Here is a 19020-nt window from a genome sequence, read left to right as displayed (position 1 = left end):
TGAAGAAGGAAAAGTCTCCCGCCAGGTTCAGAGCAACATTTGATGCAAGGAGAGTGGGGCGGGGACTCTTAACTCGCGCGCTGCCCTGCTAGTGGCCGTTCTGGTGGAAGTGGGGGTATAGAGGGAGGCGGATTAAGCCCTTAATTACGGCGTGATCCGAGTGGCACCTGCTTTCCGCCCGCCCAGCTCCCAGGGGACTCGGACACTAGGGGGTGGAGAGAAGAACCAGCGAAGGAGTACAGCGCGCGCGGAGGCACGGCCGGTACCCAGGCACGCTTGCAGGATAGCGGCACCGTGGCTGCCGCAGCGCGCAGAGGCTGTGGAGGGGCTTACGGCTCCCGGCCCGTGGGTCCCAGACCCAGGGGCTGGGCTCCGAGCCCCCCGCCGGGGACCCACGCGGGTCGCGCCATGCTGCGCTACCTGCTTAAAACACTTCTGCAGATGAACTTGTTCGCCGACTCGCTGGCGGCAGACATATCCAACTCCAGCGAGCTGCTCTTCGGCTTCAACTCCTCGCTGGCAGCGCTCAACCCTAGCCTGCTGCCGCCTGGAGAGCCCTCTCTCAATGGTGAGACTGCCCGGTGGGGATTTGGGATTTGGGGATTGGGGAGAGAGGGCTGCGTGGTGGGGAAGACTGAAGCGTTCCTTCCCTTAAGTCCAGGACCCCGGGGCGCCTATCAGGGCCTCCTGGGAAGTGTCCCGAAGGTGCATCTGAGTGGGGGTATCTGCCTGTGGTGGAGGGCTTCCGAGTCCCTTTCCGCCCATCTCTCCTACCCACCACACCCACCCCAGGTGAGAGAACCGTGGTTGGTCATGGGCAAATTCCAAACTAAGAAATAGGGCAGAAACAGGGACACAGTCGCTAGCGGGTCAGAGCTGAACCGGCCACTAGGTAATCCACCCAAGTAGCAGATGTCACTTCAAGGACTTGAAGTTTTCAAAAAACTCACTCAGGGTGAGAAAGCCCTAATTTTGTAGGTTTTTGCTGCAGAGGGGACGGAGTATGCGATCTTTTCAAGGAAACTTAGAGCTAAGTTTGCATCCCCTGTGAGACTCACAGCTGACCCATCCTGGCAGAGCGGCGGCGAGGTCGTTACTGCTAATTACGGTGATTAATAAATAACTTGAGACAGAGCTTCCTCCCTGAGCGCCGCAGGCAGCCAGGAGAGAGGCCCGATTGCGCCCCCTGCTGGCTACACCAGGAACTCTCCCTCTGGGAAGCCTCTGCCAAAGGAGTCCAATCTCTCTCCTCTCTCTCTCTCTCTCTCATTCTCTTCTCTCTCTTCTCTCTCCTCTCTCTCTCTCTTCCTCTCTATCCTCTCTCTCTCTCTCTCTCTCTCTCTCTCTCTCTCTCTCTCTCTCTCTCTCTCTCTCTCTCTCTCTCTCTCCCTCCCTCCATCTCCTCCTCCCTCTTCCCCCCCCACCATACTCAGGTGCGGAGGAGGAGCCCCAGAGTCCTATTTGCATGGTCATTAGCTATTCATTACGCTGCTGTCGAGGCATCTCTGGAGATCAGGAATGACAAGGAAGAAATTCCAGGGAAAGGGAGTCCGCAGCTGTGTCTGCAGGAATTAGGGGGATAGGATGGACCAGAAGGGTGTGGTATGTAGGGAAGGAATTTGAAGAGGGTAGGGATTAGGCTGGGATTCCCTTTGAATCCCAAGCAGTCATGCAGTTATTTTCACTGCCGTCCCAGAGTCAAGTTCCAGTCGCTTAGAGCTCTGCATCAGCATCTCACTCAAGCTTGAAAAGCCAGCGAGAAATGTAGGTAGGGTGTTGTTGATAGCGCTAGGAAAACACAGTCATGGTGAGTGAGAATATCTCAGTGATCACAAAAGCAGCGTAGAGCAAACCCTTGGCAGCAGCGGAACTATACGTACTTTCATTGCACACGAGAGATGTGTGAAGCCGGAGTGAGGCGGGGTAAATGCTACAGCCTAGGGTCGCATTCAGGTAGAGACTGTAGCCATATTAAAGTACTGAGGAGGAGCAGATATTAAAAAATGGTAAACTTGCCATACTTACTGATGTACAGTAAACTTGTCATACTTACTGGTGTGCTTTGCATCTTCCGTGGGTTTCAGACTCCCACATTACAGGTAAAGAGGTGAAATTCGCCGGGTGGTGGTGGCGCACGCCTTTAATCCCAGCACTAGGGAGACAGAGGCAGGCGGATCTCTGTGAGTCTGAGGCCAGCCTGGTCTACAGAGCGAATTCCCGGACTGGCTTCATAGTTACTGAGAAATCCTGTCTTGCAAAAGCATTTTTAAAAGGGAAGGAAGGAGGAGAGAGAGAGAGAGAGAGAGAGAGAGAGAGAGAGAGAGAGAGAGAGAGAGAGAGAGAGAGAGGTGAAATTCAGAGACCCTTAAGTGTTTTTATTTTTTGAGCCCCAGACTAGCCATGTAACCCAGTCAGCCTTTAAACTCCTGATCCAAATGTCTCCACACCCCAAACATGGGACACCACTGGGCGGAAGTTAAATCATTTGTCCAAATTTTTACCTCTGAAAGTGTCAGAATCTGACATTTTAGCTCACAGGATTTCAAAGTCAAAACCTGGGCTCCAGACCAAATGGAGTGTTTCCAAATCAGGACTGGGATGGGACAGAGAAGAGAGACGCGTGAGCAGCAGAGATTCCATCTGCAAGGGAGAGGTCTGAGAATATTATTCTCTTCCAAATGTGGGAGAGAAACTGATTTTACCCCAAGCAGTCAAATCAGCTCTATTGGTACAGAGCCTGCAACCGCCATGGCCCAGCTTGCTCTACGCCAGAACTCTTAAAAGGAAGGGCAGGAAACGAAAGCTAATCCCCCACTGGGCTAGGAACCAAGAGGTCCCTAAGGATCCTGGAACAGGGTAGGCGGGGTGGGGGCGAGAGAGAGGCACAGAACAGATGCGCCCAGTAGACCCTGGTTATTTAAGGACACCAGCGTGTGCAAGACTGCAGCGCCCCCTACTGGCAGAACCGGGCTAGAAATCATTTCCAAAAGGACTGAGAGCTCAATGCCGGTGTTTAACAATCCTGTATAGGCGGGAGTGAGGATGGGGACACAAATGGGGGCATGGGAGTGGGGACATTGGGGTGGAGATGACACCTAGATCCTAAACTTGAGGTAGATGATGAACCAGGTTCGGGACGGAGGTCTGTAGGTCAAGAGGGAGGCAGGAATAGTATCGACAGACAAACTGATCCAAGAGAGCGAGGAGGGACAGGCATTTTTTTTCCTGTTTTTTGTTTTTTTTTAAAACTGTGCCTTTCAGGAAAAGCAGTCCCACTCATATTTCCACTTTCACCACGTTAAATTTCTGCCACGTCCCGGTATCCCCGTAAATAAAAACGAGATGATTTAGGGCCTCATGGCGTTCAAATTAAGAACCCTTTGTAGTCTTATCTCCAGCCCTTAATAAACCTTTTTTTAGATGAAGGACCCAGGACAATCTGCCTTATCCATTTCACCTATGGGACCCGGAATTACCCTGAGGTTAAAACAATGTCTGCTATGGTACAACGTGCATGGTTGCTCGCTGAGCAAGGCTTTTACGTGAACCATAAATGTGAATGAAAACCAAACTTCACAGGCTCCTCACCAAGCCGTGGCTCAGTCATCCCACTTAGACTTATCAGGAAAGGAGGCCGGCGTCTAAAGGAAACCCAGAAAGCCTTCCGAGGAGTTTGTGCCCGCATCCCTCTATAGATCTGCCTATCTGAGGGCATTTCAGTCCCAAGCTAAGACTCAGGGACGCGGGTTGTGGGGGAGGGGAGCAGACAGGCGGATGCGGATGGCACTCTAGCAGAGGACCTTAAGAGATGAGCGAGCCAGAGGGTTCTATTACCCTCCAGAGCCCCCGTCTTTCCTCCAATTGCCTTGCCTGGGCACTTGAGCCACCTCCTTCTCCAGGGTCAAGAGTTGGGCCGGAGGATGCCATGCCACGCATCGTGGAGCAGCCGCCAGATCTGCTGGTTTCCAGGGGCGAGCCGGCCACGCTGCCCTGTCGCGCTGAAGGCCGGCCTCGACCCAACATCGAGTGGTACAAGAACGGGGCGCGCGTGGCCACGGCCCGGGAGGATCCCCGTGCTCACCGCCTGCTGCTGCCCAGCGGCGCCCTCTTCTTTCCCCGCATCGTGCACGGGCGCCGCTCTCGGCCTGACGAGGGTGTCTACACCTGTGTGGCTCGCAACTACCTGGGAGCAGCCGCTAGCAGAAATGCCTCTTTGGAAGTAGCTGGTGAGAGAGTCCCGTCAGCTAATGCTTCTAGTGTCTGGGGGCAGGTCTGAAGGCCTACAAAGAGTCGGCCTTGAGAGCCTTTCTGCCCAATCAACATCTTCTAAAAACAGAGACCTTTGGTCTCTAAGGCCAAGCTCTGACCATGGAGGAGGAAGTGGGATTGACTTGGCATTTCCAAGTCGACTGTGACCCATTCTGCTCCCAGACAGTCCTTCCTGTTAGCATTCAGTTACATCACACCACCTTGTTTATTCTTCTGACCTTTCTCTGTATGGCTCCTTCTCTTTTTGCAGTCCTCCGTGATGATTTCCGGCAATCGCCTGGGAACGTGGTGGTGGCAATGGGGGAGCCTGCAGTAATGGAATGTGTTCCACCTAAGGGCCACCCAGAGCCTTTAGTGACTTGGAAGAAGGGCAATACAAAACTCAAGGAAGAGGAAGGAAGGATCACCGTGAGTGTGTGTGTGTGTGTGTACATGTGTGTGTGTACGTGTGTGTGTGTGTGTGTGTGTGCCTATGCATGAGTCTGGGACATGTCTTAAGGAGGAAGTCTTGAGTATAAGGGTCTTGAGACCTGGGAAGAATGTCTTGGTATTGTCCAGTGGAAGACAGGGTGGAACTAAGGTAAGAAAAGTGGAGAAAGCTAGACAAGGTAGCACACGTCTCTAATCCCAGCTCTGGGGAGGCAGAGGCAGGCAGATCTGAGTTCGAGACCGGTTGGTCTGTGAAGGGAGTTCCAAAACAGCCAGGACTACACAGAGAAAACCTGTCTCAACCCTCCCCCACCCCACTAAAACAAGAGGAGAGAGAAGGTCACAAGGAATCCGTATCCCAGAGAATCCGTATCTGACACATGAGTTAGCCCCATTAGTTTTCTTCAGTGGCTTATTATGGGAATCAAATAAATCATATACACACATGTAGACACACACACACACACACACATCTCCATGGCTGTAAAGGACCGACGCTACCCTTGTATTCTCCAGATACGTGGAGGCAAGCTGATGATGTCACACACGTTCAAGAGTGATGCTGGGATGTACATGTGTGTGGCCTCCAACATGGCTGGAGAACGAGAAAGTGGGGCAGCTGAACTTGTGGTACTGGGTAGGCACTGGGCACTTCAGACTTTGGGGGAGTGGGTAGCCCAGGTAGCAAGTAGCTGTGCAGAACCCCTGACAGTTCAATGGCTCCTACTCTGTAGAGCGCCCCTCATTTCTGCGTAAGCCAGTAAACCAGGTTGTCCTGGTCGATGCCCCTGTGAATTTCCTGTGTGAGGTGCAGGGAGATCCCCAGCCCAGCCTCCGCTGGCGCAAGGATGATGGTGAACTGCCCACTGGCAGGTGAGAAGCCCCTTTCTTCTGACAGCAGGGGCACCCAAGGAGCCCCAGATCCTACCTGGGCCTGGCACAGAGAAATCTATTTCCCAGAGCTAGTGGTCCCTGCCCGAATTTATCCCACAGAGCTAGCAGTCCCTGCCCGAATTTATTCCACATAGTGGGTATTTTTTGTGTACCCCTTGAGTCCTGTCTTGCCTTCCTTGACCCCAGTGTTTGTCCTGAGGGAGAGAGAAGGGGTTTGTAGCTGTGGCCAACCCACTTGGGGTGGGGAGTGGAACAGGTATGAGATCCGGAGTGACCACAGCCTTTGGATTGGCCGAGTGAGTGCTGAAGACGAGGGGACTTACACCTGTGTGGCAGAGAACAGTGTGGGCCGTGTGGAGGCATCTGGCTCTCTCAGTGTTCACGGTGAGGGGTCCTCCTGGGACAGCTTGCAGGCGTAATATGGGGGGTGTTGGAGGAGAATGGAGATAAAGGGCAGGAGAATCACTTGAGATTTCTGGAGGGAGGGAGACGATGGACGCCTGCTCTACCAAGCCAGTTTTGGACTTGGTACCACTGAGTCCCTGCTACTTTTTCTTTCTCTCCTTCCCAGTCCCACCCCAGTTTGTGATTCAGCCCCAGGACCAGATAGTAGCCCCCGGAGAAAATGTGTCTTTCCGATGTGAGACCAAAGGAAACCCCCCACCTGCCATTTTCTGGCAGAAGGAAGGGAGCCAAGTAGGTAACCCTCTCTAAAGTTCTAACCATTTCTCTCTCTCTCTCTTTGGATCTTTTTATCCCCTGGCTTTCTGTAAACTTCTCTCTCAGCTTCCACTCCCAGAAACTCTTGCGGGTTAGTTGGAAGAGGAAATAAAACAATGGAGATTTTAAAAGGCCCAGAGCATTTGGATGCTTGGGAAGTCCAATGATAACACAATGAGGTGTTAGAGAGTGCAGAACTGTCTGGAGTGGCAATTTCTCAGCGAATCTTTATGTGTTGATCAATGCTGTCTTGAGAGTGTAGAAATCCAGCCAGGTTTCTCCTCCCTGGGACCCTCTGGGCCTTGGCTTTTGGACATGAAAACTGCTCTGGAATCCAAACATTGAAGGAATTAAAGTTGCTTAGGCTAGATTAAGTGCTCTGTCTATTGCTCTACTTATAGCTCCTTCCAGCAGGGGGAGCTCACAGCCATCTCCTGTCTACCTAGTGAACAAATCCAGATCACAAATCCAGAAAGAACAGAAGTTATAGCCTAAGTGATTTTCTCTAAGGGAAGAGAGGAACTATGACACAGGGTCCGAATAGTAAAACTGATTATCCCCACGCTAAAGGAAAGTGACAGAATTTTTGTACCAAATCCATGGCCACCGTTTTCCAACATCTCCAGTTCTTGTGACGGCTGCATTTTAATTAGGTCCTCATGGGGATGAGAATGGTGATGGTAGGAGGAGGGAGTAGGAGTGTTGGGGCCACGGGGTCGCGCAAAGATGGGGAACAGACCACCAAAGTCTCATAAACCGGAAGCAACTTTATTCTAGGAAAAAGAAAAAAAAATCTTTATAGAGCACAGAAAGCTTATGAGCTAGCTGAGACCACGGCCAGAGATGGGTTTCTGTAGCTGTGGCAATGGGCCGTTTCCGAACTCCCCCTTTTATAGCAAGAAGCAAGCATTAGGCGTGAACAAAAGAATTTTACAGTCTCAAGGTAAAACTCAGATATGCTTTTTTTTTTTTTTTTTTACAACTTTCCTTAACAGGGTTTTTCCGTTAGACTAGTGTTTGTATTTAGCCCATTGTTTCTCCCTGGCACTTTCTGAGGGTGTTTATCAAAGCTCTACACTCCTCTGATACTGCCAGTTGCTGGCTATGAGTGGCTAGGGTGGGGGGGGGTATCTAAAAGCTGACTCTCGGTTTGCAGAGAGACTCTCAGTTTGCAGAGGGCTGTTTCAGCCTTGCAGACAGAGCTATGGGCTGTAAAGCTCTGTTAATAGTTAATCCTTAAGCTACCAAGAAAGCTGCTGACAGCCTGCTCTCATTCTCCTAGGCTCACAACTTTATATTTCTTTATTTCTACATTCCTATTTCTGGAACCTACATTTCTATATTCTTATTCTTGGACTCTTCAGGAGGAGGTTAGTCAGAGCCTCTGCCTAGTCTGTTTGTCCTTTCCATGTGTTCATCTAAAGTAAAATGTGAAGTCAGGAAATAGTTAACATTTACCACAGTGTTTTATAAAACTCTCATATGATTCCTATTAAGTTTGAACCCTAAGCTTTGAGAGTCAGATTCGGGGAAACGGAGTTCCTAAAGACATAAGAACACAGAGGTTTTATTTTAGCTGTTGTTGATTGGTTGGTTCATTTTTAAAATTTTTCTTTTTTTCAAGATTTATTTTTATGTACATTGGTGTTTTGCCTGCATGTATGTCTGTGTGAGGGTACCGTGTTCCCTATGTAACATATCCCCCCAGAACCGGAATTACAGAAAGTTGTGAGCTACCATGCAGGTGCTGAAAACTGAATCCTGGTCCTCTAGAAGAGCAGCCAGTGCTCTTACTCACTGAGTCATCTCCCCAGCTCCCAAGTGGTGTGTTTTCTGAGTTAAGGCTGGTCTCTAACTTGTGATTCTCCTGCCTTATCTCAGGGCTTAGTTCCTTAGAGTTTCTTAACCAGTAAGTCACAGAGCTGGGACATGCACCCTAAGATCTTCTAAGAAATGTCCATCATTCTTGTGAGTTGGCCAGGATCAGGCCAATGGCTAGAGGCAGAGTGCACACTAAAACCTTAGGGCTTTTCTCAGCAGAAGCAGGGCTCTCCCAGAAACCCTTTCCTTATCTTACTTCCTTGCTCTGTCCCAGGTTCTGCTTTTCCCTAGCCAATCACTGCAGCCCGTGGGACGCCTCTCAGTCTCTCCAAGGGGCCAGCTCAACATCACTGAAGTACAGATCGGGGATGCTGGCTACTATGTGTGTCAGGCTGTCAGTGTGGCTGGTAGCATCCTGGCCAAGGCCATGTTAGAGATAAGAGGAGGTATGTATCCATGGAGAAAGGGGTGGACCCATGGTCTGCAAAGACATTATTTAAAGAGATGTGTTTCTCTTGGGTGATGATCAATGTGTCTAAAAGGAAACTGACATGTTCCTGAGGAATGTCCTTGATGTTTGGAGACTAGCAGCAGAAGGGTCCTAGGCAGAGACTAGAAATGATTATTAAAGTCCTCTTGGGTAACAGATATGAAACAGATAAGGAAGAAAGACAAAGGGCTGGTTTCGTGACCCAAGTTCTTCCTCTCTCAGCTTCCATGGATGGGCTGCCTCCCATCATCCTCCAGGGGCCAGCCAATCTGACACTGGTACTTGGCTCTTCTGTGTGGCTGCCATGCAGAGTGACCGGAAACCCTCAGCCCAGTGTCCAATGGAAGAAAGACGAGAGGTGGCTGCAGAGGGAAGACTCCCAGTTCAACTTAATGGATAACGGCACTCTATACATCGCCAGTGTACAGGTGAGTGTCACCCCTAGGACCCTCGTAACCAAGAACAGCTATCTGGTCCACATTCCAACTCTAGTAAGAACCAACTAGTCACCTAATCCATTTCGACCTCTCTGCTCTCTCAGACTTCCTAAAGTATCCAGCATCTTCCTCATCCTTCTGTAGCCTGCCTCTCCACCCCTTCACCCTACCTTGTTCCACTCCCAGTGGGCCAGCACTCTCCTACACCTCTCCTACAGGAGATGGACATGGGTTTCTACAGCTGCGTGGCCAAGAGTTCCATAGGGGAGGCCACATGGAATAGCTGGCTTAGGAAGCGAGGTAAGTTCATCCATCATTCTCCAGACTTGCCAGCCGCTTTCTCCAAATTTGCTTTAAAAAATATCTCCCAAGTCAGTATCTTCCAAATGCCATAACCACGTTGGTGGGGATGAGGATGGACAGATGCGAGTCTGGGTCAATATACTATGATAGCTCATAACCATTACCACCGTCAGAGCGCCACCGCTTCTCTAGGAAGGAGGCAGGTTACATTCCCTTCCCTCCTCTGTCTAGCTAATGATAATTTATCACTGCAGAAGATTGGGGAGCATCACCACGTCCTACAACAGAACCCAGTAACCCTCCAGGGCCTCCCTCTCAGCCAGTAGTCACAGAGGTAACCCAAAACAGCATCACTTTGACCTGGAAGCCCAATCCACAGTCTGGGGCCACAGCTACCTCTTATGTGATAGAGGCCTTCAGGTATGAAGACAGTTTTATGTGTCTGTGTATGTATGTTTGCAAGTGTACATGCAATACATGCACATAGAAGCTCCAGCATAGTGTCAAGTGACCTCTCCTGAAGTCTGTGAGACCAAGTCTTTCTCTGAACTTGGGGACCACTACTTGGTTAGATAGGGTGACCAGTCATCTCTGGAGATCTGCCTATCTCTATCCTCCTCCCCCAACAAATGCTAACATTACAGATCCATGCTATCACACCTGGGTATTAGGTGGATGCATGGGATCCGAACTCAGGTCCTCATGCTTACTCTGTGGGCACTTTACCAACTGAGCCTTCTCTTCAGGCCCATGGAGAAAATTTTGAATGCAAATCCCAAGACTTAAAAAGAGGGGAATCCTATGTCCTTAGGGCCTTTGCTATCTCAGGAGGATGATTCTCTAGTTCCCTCTCCCAAGGTAGTAAGGTTCCATGGAGAATGGGTGAGATCAAGTAGACAAGTTGGGGGTTCCTGGCTTAGACTGTGCTGTCATTTCATTCCTGTTGTAGCCAAGCAGCTGGCAACACATGGCGGACAGTGGCAGATGGGGTGCAGCTGGAAACACATACCGTCAGTGGTCTGCAACCCAACACCATCTACCTGTTTCTAGTGCGAGCTGTGGGAGCCTGGGGCCTCAGTGAACCCAGCCCTGTCTCTGAGCCTGTCCAAACCCAGGGTAAGGCCAAAGGCCTTATGGATGTGGGCATGACATGCGTAACATCAAAGAGTACCTCCCTCCCAAGCCAAACCACAGAATGGTGACCTTTCACAGGATTCCCCTTTGATATACCAGGTCTATACTGATGGCCCAGACTACAACAGGAAGTCATGTTGCTCTATCATAGAGGGCCCAAGAAAGACAAGAAGGAAAGATGAAGGAGTGTGCTAGTCATTCATCTCAGTAGCTCTCTCAACATTGAGCCTCTTAGCCATATGTAATACTAAAGATTGTTAAGACTGAAAAGGACTTGGGAGAATCAAGTGCATATTAGAGACAGGGAGTTGAGCTGGGGGTGGTGGCACAGGCATGCCTTTCATCCCAACACTTGGGAGGCAGAGGCAGGTGCATCTCTATGAATTCAAGGCCAGCCTGGTCTACAGAGTGAGTCCCAGGACATCTTGGACTGTTACACAGAGAAACCCTGGCTCAAAAAATAAGAAAGAGCTGAAAAAAAGAATGCACAGAAAAAACCATTCCCATTAGCTCCCCCCAAGATTATCTCTGTAAGATTCCCCTGACCTTGTTGTGCTATGCTGCATTGCAATGAGTGATACAATCCGTGAGCCAGGCAGAGACAGACTATAAACACAGCCATAGTACTTGCGTCTGGTGTCCCCTGCTGACTGGGCTCTTTGGTCAGCAGACAGAAGTCTATCTAGGCCAGTGGAGGACCCATGGAGAGGCCAGCGAGGACTAGCTGAAGTAACCGTGCGAACGAAGGAGCCCAGAGTCCTTGGGCCAGGAACTCTGCAGGTGTCCTGGACTGTGAGTATGGCATAGCCATATGGTTAAAGACGGGGAGTTTGATGGGGGACATGAGGGCATCTGAGAAGGGGTGTGGGAGAGCAGGAGCTTAGTGGTTGGGGAAGGCAGGAGTGGAGTAGGGCTTCCCCTGACCCTGGGACACACTTCGTCCTGTCTCCTATAGGTGGAAGGCCCAGTTCAGCTGGTGCAAGGTTTCCGTGTGTCTTGGAGAATTGCAGGCCTTGACCAGGGAAGCTGGACAGTGCTGGACCTACAGACCCCACACAAGCAAAGTATGGTGCTAAGAGGTCTCCCCCCAGGGATGCAAATCCAGATCAAAGTGCAAGTTCAAGGCCAGGAGGGGCTGGGGGCTGAAAGCCCCATCGTGAGCAGCAGCATTCCTGAGGAGGGTAAGGAAGGCTTCAGAGTGATGTATAGAAGGATGTCTATAGTGATGTGGAGAAGAGGGGGAGGGGGAAGATTAGAACATCAGGTATCTGGGTGGGAAGGGAGGGTGCCTCTCTGTTCCCTCATGTAAGAGCAGGGAGAGTGAAGCTGGGGGCAGCTTGCAATGATTGTCTGTGTCCTTCTTCTTACCATGCTCCACCCTGGGCTAGCCCCCAGTGGCCCCCCTCGGGGAGTGGCTGTGGCCTTGGGGGGTAATGGCAACAGCAGTATCACTGTATCCTGGGAGCCTCCACTTCCCTCCCAGCAAAACGGGGTCATCATTGAATACCAGGTACAAGGTTTGACTGGAGATTGGGTGAGAGGGACGGGGACTGAGGATGTGGGTGCAGGAAGTGAGACTTGGGGCCTAAAATTATGATGGAGGGAGCCTAGGGTTGACTTTGGGTTTGGGAGAAAGGAAAAGGGTTCCCAGAATTGTCTCCAGCCAGGGTTGAGTTTCCTCTAACTGGAACCACACGTTTCTCCTTGGAGCTTAAATCCAACTTCTGATAACACTCATATCTGGGTCTCCCTAGATCTGGTGCCTGGGTAATGAAAGTCGCTTCCACCTCAATCGATCTGCAGCAGGCTGGGCACGCTCCGTGATGCTCCAGGGACTGCTACCAGGCCTGCTCTATCGAACCCTGGTGGCAGCAGCTACAAGCGCTGGCGTGGGCGTGACCAGTGCCCCAGTGCTGGTGCAGCTGCGTGAGTCCCGTTGTGGGCACGGGAGAGCAGGGGTAGAGAACTTACGGGATGGGGGTGGGGCTAGAGCGTTCCTGTAAATTCAACAGTCGGGAGGCAGAGACCGGTGGATCTCAGTGAATTCGAGGCCAGCCTGGTCTTCATAGCGAGCTCCAGGCCAGTCAAGGATACATAGTGAGATCCTGTTTCCAAATAAATAAATATAATTAAACAATAAAAAACTAAAAGTGATAAAAAATAATTTGGGGGGAAATACTGGGGTAATTGGGCTTACAGGTCCGGAATGGCGCTTTCTTAGCCTCTGGGTTTCGGGCTCGTCTCCTTTCATCTTTCTGACCCCCACAGCATCCCCTCCGGCAGCAGAACCCGGGCCCGAGATCAGCGAGGGGTTGGCGGAACGGCTGGCTAGGGTGCTGCGGGAGCCCGCCTTCCTGGCTGGCAGCAGCGCGGCCTGTGGGGCGCTGCTGCTCGGGTTCTGCACCGCTCTCTACCGGCGCCAGAAGCAGCGCAAAGAGCTCAGTCACTACACCGGTGAGAGCCACGCCTCCGGGCACCACCAGCCTGCGTGGGAGGGGCTTCACGGGAGGGCGGGGCCTCAAGAGGAAGAGCCACAGGGAGCACAACGCCCTGGGGTAGGGAGCGCAAAAAGGCGTGGGGTGCAGGTTTGGAAGTGAAAGGGAGGGGCCAGAGGGGAAAGGATCCCAATTTGTTAGATTTAACACTGGGGCGCAGGCTTTGCTGCTCAACATCAGTAAATAAGAAAGTTTGAGTCGGAGGTGGGCGGGGCCTGACCAGGGTTGGGACCCCTTAATGGCTAGACTAGCCAGCTCCAAGATCTACTCCTTAATAAAAGCAATCTCTGGAGCGATGACAACAATCTACAAGGTCAGAGATTTTCAGTTTTGGCTACATGTAGGAATCACTTGGGAAAACTTTGGGGAAGAAATATGAGCATGAAGTCAGATGTGGCACCCAGGAAGGGGGGCTGGCAGAGGCAGGAGGATCAGGAGTTCAAGTAGTGTTCCAGAACAGTCTGGGCTACATAAAGTTTTGTTTCAAAAGGAAAAAGAGAGAGATAACTGAGTTCTGTTCCAAGAAATTAGTATTAAATTGCCTCAATGTGCGACATGAATAGATTTGGGTGCAGGAGCAAGGAGTGGACCAACATCTGGGGCTCCTAACCACTCACCTCATTTCCTTCTTTTTTTTCTTACGGGTTCCTTTTCGGAAGCCTCCTTTGCCTATACGCCTGCAGGTAAGCAGCTCTACTCTCTGGGGTTCAGAACCCCAGTACCAGCTTTTCTCTTACCAGTTTCCCCCTTCGTCTTCCCCAGTGTCCTTCCCACACTCAGAGGGCCTTTCTGGAGCCAGTTCCAGGTAATTCTTGTGACCTTTCTAGTGATAACTGTTTCTCCAGAGAGAGTGCCCCCTCCACTCCTGGTGCTCAGCTTCTTCCAGTTCCTACCCCAACCTTCATTTCTGTCCTGCGACTCTTGACTCCTGCCACCTTCTTCCCTTTGCTGGCCTCTTTTGGCTCCCCATTCCCAATCTTCACCTGCTCCCCTTCAGGCCTCCCATGGGCCTTGGCCCTGCTGCCTACCCATGGCTGGCAGACTCCTGGCCCCGTCCATCACGAAGTCCCTCAGCTCAGGAGCCCCGGGGAGGCTGCTGCCCCAGCAATCCTGACCCAGATGATAGATACTACAATGGTGAGAAGCTCTAATCCCTTAAGGGCACACTTATCCCATCCCCCAAGACCCAGCCCTCCCCCACTTCTTACTCTGTCAGCCTCCTGGGGCAAACTGTAGGGATCTGAGGAACCCTGGTCTTCCTCAGGTTGCTTAGTCCTTGGAGGACTGGGTAATGGAGCTTGGGCCCACAGGACATAAAGTCAAAGAATAGCTATTAAACGTTAATCTTTGCCTTGATTGGACATGTCTGATTTGGGTTGGGGGAGGAAGCTGATCCCGTGGAATCTCCTGCCTTCCATTATCCCTTGTCCCTATGTTTGTGTGTCTGCCTCCTTCCCTGGGCCTTCCTCTTTCTCCTCCTCAGAAGCAGGAATCTCACTATATTTGGCTCAGACCGCCCGGGGTGCCAGTGCCCCTGGCGAGGGTCCTGTCTACAGCACCATTGACCCTGTAGGGGAAGAGCTGCAGACCTTCCATGGAGGGTTCCCTCAACATTCTTCTGGGGACCCAAGCACCTGGAGCCAGTATGCTCCTCCCGAGTGGAGCGAGGAGGACAGCGGTATGACCTCAATTCTCAGCCTCCCCTCTTTAGTCCTCTCCACAATATCCTCCATCCTGTGGCATCTGACCTGTCCCTTCCTCTGACATATTGCCTCATCTCTGGCTCTTTCCTGCATGCTCCTGGTGTGCCCTTATCTCCTCTCCTCAGGAGCCAGGGGAGGCAAGGTGAAGCTTCCGGGCAAACCTGTACAGATGCCCTCTTTGAGCTGGCCAGAAGCCTTGCCACCACCTCCCCCTTCCTGTGAACTGAGCTGTCCAGATGGGCCTGAGGAGGAGCTGAAGGGCAGGTAATGATACTGCCAACAGCAGATGTCCCTCGCCTATAGCTAAGCCCAGCCTGGAACTTCCTAGAGGAGGCAGTGGGCAAAGATACTGGGGGTGGGTGAGGGGAGTGTGAAGCTACTCAGCCCTTCCCTTTTCATCTGTCTTTTCCACCCCAGTTCAGACACAGAAGAGTGGTGCCCACCAGTGCCTGAGAAAAACCACATGACTGAGTCCAACTCCAGTGGCGCGTGCCCGGTGGCGCCATCCCAAGGGGAAGCTCCCTCCCCCACCTCTTCTTATGGGCAGCAGTCCACAGCCACTCTTACCCCTTCACCTCCTGATCCTCCCCAGCCCCCTACTGATATTCCCCAACTCCACCAGATGCCCAGGTAAGGCGGTGTAGAATTCCCTGCATATTATAGATCCTCAGTATGTATGTATGTATATATATATATATATATATATATATATACACATTCTAAATTATATATATATACATGTGTGTGTGTGTGTGTGTGTGTGTGTTCAGTGGATGGATGGGAGGGTGGGTGGGTGGCTGGCAGGCTAGGTAAAGAGGGTACAGAGGCCTCATAGCTGTGTTCAAGCGAGAGCCTGATGTGGAGAGGGAGACAAAGTCTGACAGAACTCTTCCTCGTCTTTCAGGCTGTCTCTCCTTGGAGTGGGTCTGCAAACATCCAAGGCATTGCATGCACATATGGATGTTCTTAGACTTCCCTAGTATAGGGCCTTGTGGCAGACAGATCACAACTTGACTGTTGAGTATCAGGCTGAGCACGCAGCGCAGTGCCTGGCACACAGCAAGCCCTGGGGTTTTATGGAATGAACAAATGCTGAGATCTTATGTCATTGCAGGAGGGCGCCCCCTGGGCCGAGTTCTCCTCTCAGTGTATCCCAGCCCACTCTGAGTAGCCTCGAAGGGAGGCCTGCTGGCCTGGCTGCTGGCCCCACAGTCTCCTATCACCTCAGCTGCAGCCCTGTGCCTACTACACCCAGCAGTGTCCCAGGTGAGTCTGTTGACAGTTTGCTCCCAGATCACTGTGCCCCCTCCATACACCAAAGCTTGTTTTCCCTTTCCCTTCAACCCCCTTTCTCAATGCCTGCCCATGCCGGCTCCTCTTTTGTCTCCTAACACGACAGGGAGAACCCGCCAAGTGACTGGAGAGATGACACCCCCACTCCATGGACATCGTGCCCGAATCCGGAAGAAACCCAAGGCTCTTCCTTACAGAAGGGAGCACAGTCCTGGGGGTGAGGGGAGCCCTGGATGTGGGAGATGGTCACAGCCAGTAGAGGGAATGGGCAGGAAACCAAGAGGATGGAGTAGGTGGCACCAGACCTTGGCTCATTTACTTGCCTCCCAGTGTCAGGGATGGGGTAGGAGGTGTGTCGGTGTTAGTAGAAGCGGGAGATTCTGCTGAAAACAGGTTTCTCCCCAGACTTGCCTCCACCACCCTTGCCACCACCAGAGGAAGAAACAAGCTGGCCCTTGGGACCGAGAGCAGCAGGCAGCACGTCTTCCCTAGAACGAGAGCGCAGCCGTGACAGGAGAGTGGTACAGGCTGTGCCTTACCACGTCGGGCCCCACCCAGATGGTAAGGCAAGCGGGGTGGGGGGGGTAGTGGGAGGGGACTGGAAGCTCACACAGTCCCGAGGGTCTCCAGCTCACCTGCTACCTTCAGCTGGGTTAATGCAGCGGGTCAACGTTAACGTTGGCTCTTGTATCTTACACGCTCTAAGCAAAGTCCTCAGAGTCCCCAAGATGACTCCCTCCAGGACTGAAACCAAGGATGAGGAAAGAGTGGGGTCTGGGTGGTGTCCCTGCTTCCTTAAGTTCTCTGTGATCTAGTTCCTCACGTGTTTCCGAACGCCTGTCATGTCAAGGTCATGTGTTAGGGACTCTGCTTCTCCTTAGCTCTCCACCTGTCAGAGCCTAGTGCCTGCCCCTGAGTCATTACACAGAGTTGGGAGAATGCACAGGGTGGCCGGTGAACAAGACGTTGACAGTCTGCTTCCCTTCACGGGTCTAGCCGCACTTCTGGGTTGTACTGCAGAAGAGACCTGGCTCCCATACGGCAGACCGAGCTTCCTGAGCCATGGCCAGGGTACCAGCACCTGTTCTACTGCTGGCAGCAATTCTTCCAGGGGTTCCAGCAGTTCTCGAGGGTCTCGGGGCTCTCGGGGCCCTGGACGCAGTCGAAGCCGGAGCCAGAGCCAGAGGCCAGGACAGAAACGTCGAGAGGTGGGAACCAGGGAATCCTAAAGAAACAGGAGTAGAGGGTGGGAGAATAGGCCAAAGGGAAACAGGCAAGTAGTGAAGGACTTGCTGAGGAGATGGAAGAGAGAGGGCCCAGAGGCAGTTGTAAGGAAGGGATCCCTGAGAAGAAATGACCAGGGGTAAGGGCAGAATGACATGCAAGAGTGGAGCCTGGATATGCCATAGAATGGATTAGTGGAAAGACTGATCCCTTCTTATGTGTGGCCTGTCACAGAATAGCACTGTTCCTTCTCCGTACCCCTTTCTCCATAGGAACCAAGATGACCCTTCATGAGGCACGAGCTTATTGAAAGTTCCACAGGGAGAGGGTGAGCACACCATCCCTTGTCAACAGATGTGAGCCAAGAGGAGCAAGGATGGGGCTGGCTGCCTCTCCTCCCAGCAATGATGCTTGAGACCCACTGGAGCCACTGTCCTCAATGGCTTTAGTTGTCTCGGGAGCTGGAGAATTAGCTCCTTCCTTTCCGTCTTTTTCCATCTTTTTTTTTTCTGACTGAGATATGTTTGTATAAAACCAAAAAGAAAAAAAAAAGGTGTCTGATCTGAGCCCTGAGCCCTGGGCCCTCCTTGTCTCTTTTGTCAGCATTGTGAGCAGAGCGGGCTACGAGGTCTGTAGATCAAATCAGTGCTTGCTCCTGCATCGTCTTGAGCTTCTGTCAAAATCCCAAGACGAGGACAGATGATAGTGACTTCCTGCTTTCCAGAGGAACCGGAGCCACCATCCACCAGTGTGTTAGTCCACTGTTCACTGGCATACAAACATCTTAATGGAGGAGAAATTTCTCTGGGCTCAGCTTTTCAGGGCTGAGCCCATGGTTGGCTGAATTTTGTTTGTGTGGCTGTGGTAAGGCAGAGCATCATGGTGAAGCAGAGCTGCTTACCTCATGACAACCAGGAAGCAGAAAGAAGCCCAGAAGCACTCAAGGCAAGACATGTCTTTTTCAAAGACGTGATCATGGTGACTTCCTCCAGTCATGCCATACCTCTTGGCTGCCCCCAGATTAGTGGTCCTCAACCTTCCTAACAACTTCCTAAGAACTGCAACCCTTTAATGCAGTTCTTTATGTTGTGGTGACCCCCAACTATAAAATTATTTTCATTGCTCTTTCTTAACTGTAGTTTTGCTACTGGTATGAATCATAATTTAGATATCTGATATGCAGGATGATCTAGGGTAAAAGGGCTGCTCGACACCCCCCAAACGTTGAGAACCACTGCAGTAGATGAAGTCAGTGCCTTTGTGATCGAGTCATCTCTCAGTAGTGACACCAACTAGGGTACAGTCCTTCACAATATAGGCCTGTTGGAGGGACATTTTTTTTCTAAATCATCATACCCTGATATGACTATAGGAATATTCAAATAACCAATACATAGAACACTGTCACACCTTCAGAGAACTAGGCCAAGTTCTTCGGTGCCCTCCTCCAGGGCCTGTCTGCTCTTCTATAAGAGAACACTTGCCTCACAATAAATACAAGGTTTTTGTTTTTGTTTTTAAAAAAAAAAAAAAACAAAGAGAGCCAGTGTGGTTGGATTTGCCTGTAATCCCTTCTGGAGAAGCGAAAGCAGGAAGATTAGGAGTTCAAGGCTAGTCTCAGCTATATAGCAAGTCTGAGGTCAGCCTGGACTGCATGAAACCTTGTCTCCAACAACAACAACAACAACAAAAATAGGAGTGTATGAGTGAAATCCCAGGCAAAAAGAAAGGCGCTTCTGCGTGGCCCCAGGCTCCTTCACAGAACCTGTAAACGGTACCTCTTGACGACACTGGATCTAGAGTTTGTC

At 51.4% G+C, this 19020-nt stretch overlaps 1 protein-coding gene across 1 annotated transcript; it reads left to right on the top strand.

Annotated features, from left to right (window-relative positions):
- The first annotated feature begins 408 nt into the window (after nt 1-408).
- Nucleotides 409-17589, top strand: Robo3 (roundabout guidance receptor 3). Its single transcript, XM_038322953.1, has 28 exons — nt 409-568; nt 3900-4226; nt 4520-4677; nt 5215-5335; nt 5433-5571; nt 5849-5976; nt 6164-6288; nt 8408-8579; nt 8846-9051; nt 9279-9360; nt 9618-9783; nt 10313-10479; nt 11168-11289; nt 11453-11678; nt 11886-12007; nt 12252-12423; nt 12766-12951; nt 13652-13675; nt 13755-13797; nt 13990-14129; nt 14476-14670; nt 14821-14959; nt 15113-15325; nt 15810-15961; nt 16095-16205; nt 16394-16549; nt 16985-17196; nt 17485-17589. Exons 1-28 carry the CDS (start codon nt 409-411, stop codon nt 17494-17496), a joined length of 4176 nt encoding a protein of 1391 aa, XP_038178881.1. The 3' UTR covers nt 17497-17589.
- The last annotated feature ends 1431 nt before the right edge of the window (nt 17590-19020 follow it).

This window comes from Arvicola amphibius, chromosome 3 (genome assembly GCF_903992535.2).
Source record: "Arvicola amphibius chromosome 3, mArvAmp1.2, whole genome shotgun sequence".
NCBI classification, from domain to species: Eukaryota; Metazoa; Chordata; class Mammalia; order Rodentia; family Cricetidae; genus Arvicola; species Arvicola amphibius.
The sequence above is the reverse complement of the archived record's forward strand: the minus strand, read 5'-3'. Positions and strand labels throughout refer to the sequence as shown.

What these genes read in the sequence shown, in the direction of transcription:
- Robo3 (XM_038322953.1), top strand. Translation starts at nt 409, where the DNA reads ATGCTGCGCTACCTGCTTAAAACACTTCTGCAGATGAACTTGTTCGCC. An exon ending in AGAGCTCAGTCACTACACCG is followed by an intron (nt 12,952 to 13,651) that starts GTGAGAGCCACG and finishes CCTTTTCGGAAG; the next exon opens with CCTCCTTTGCCTATACGCCT. An exon ending in AAGGGAGCACAGTCCTGGGG is followed by an intron (nt 16,206 to 16,393) that starts GTGAGGGGAGCC and finishes GTTTCTCCCCAG; the next exon opens with ACTTGCCTCCACCACCCTTG.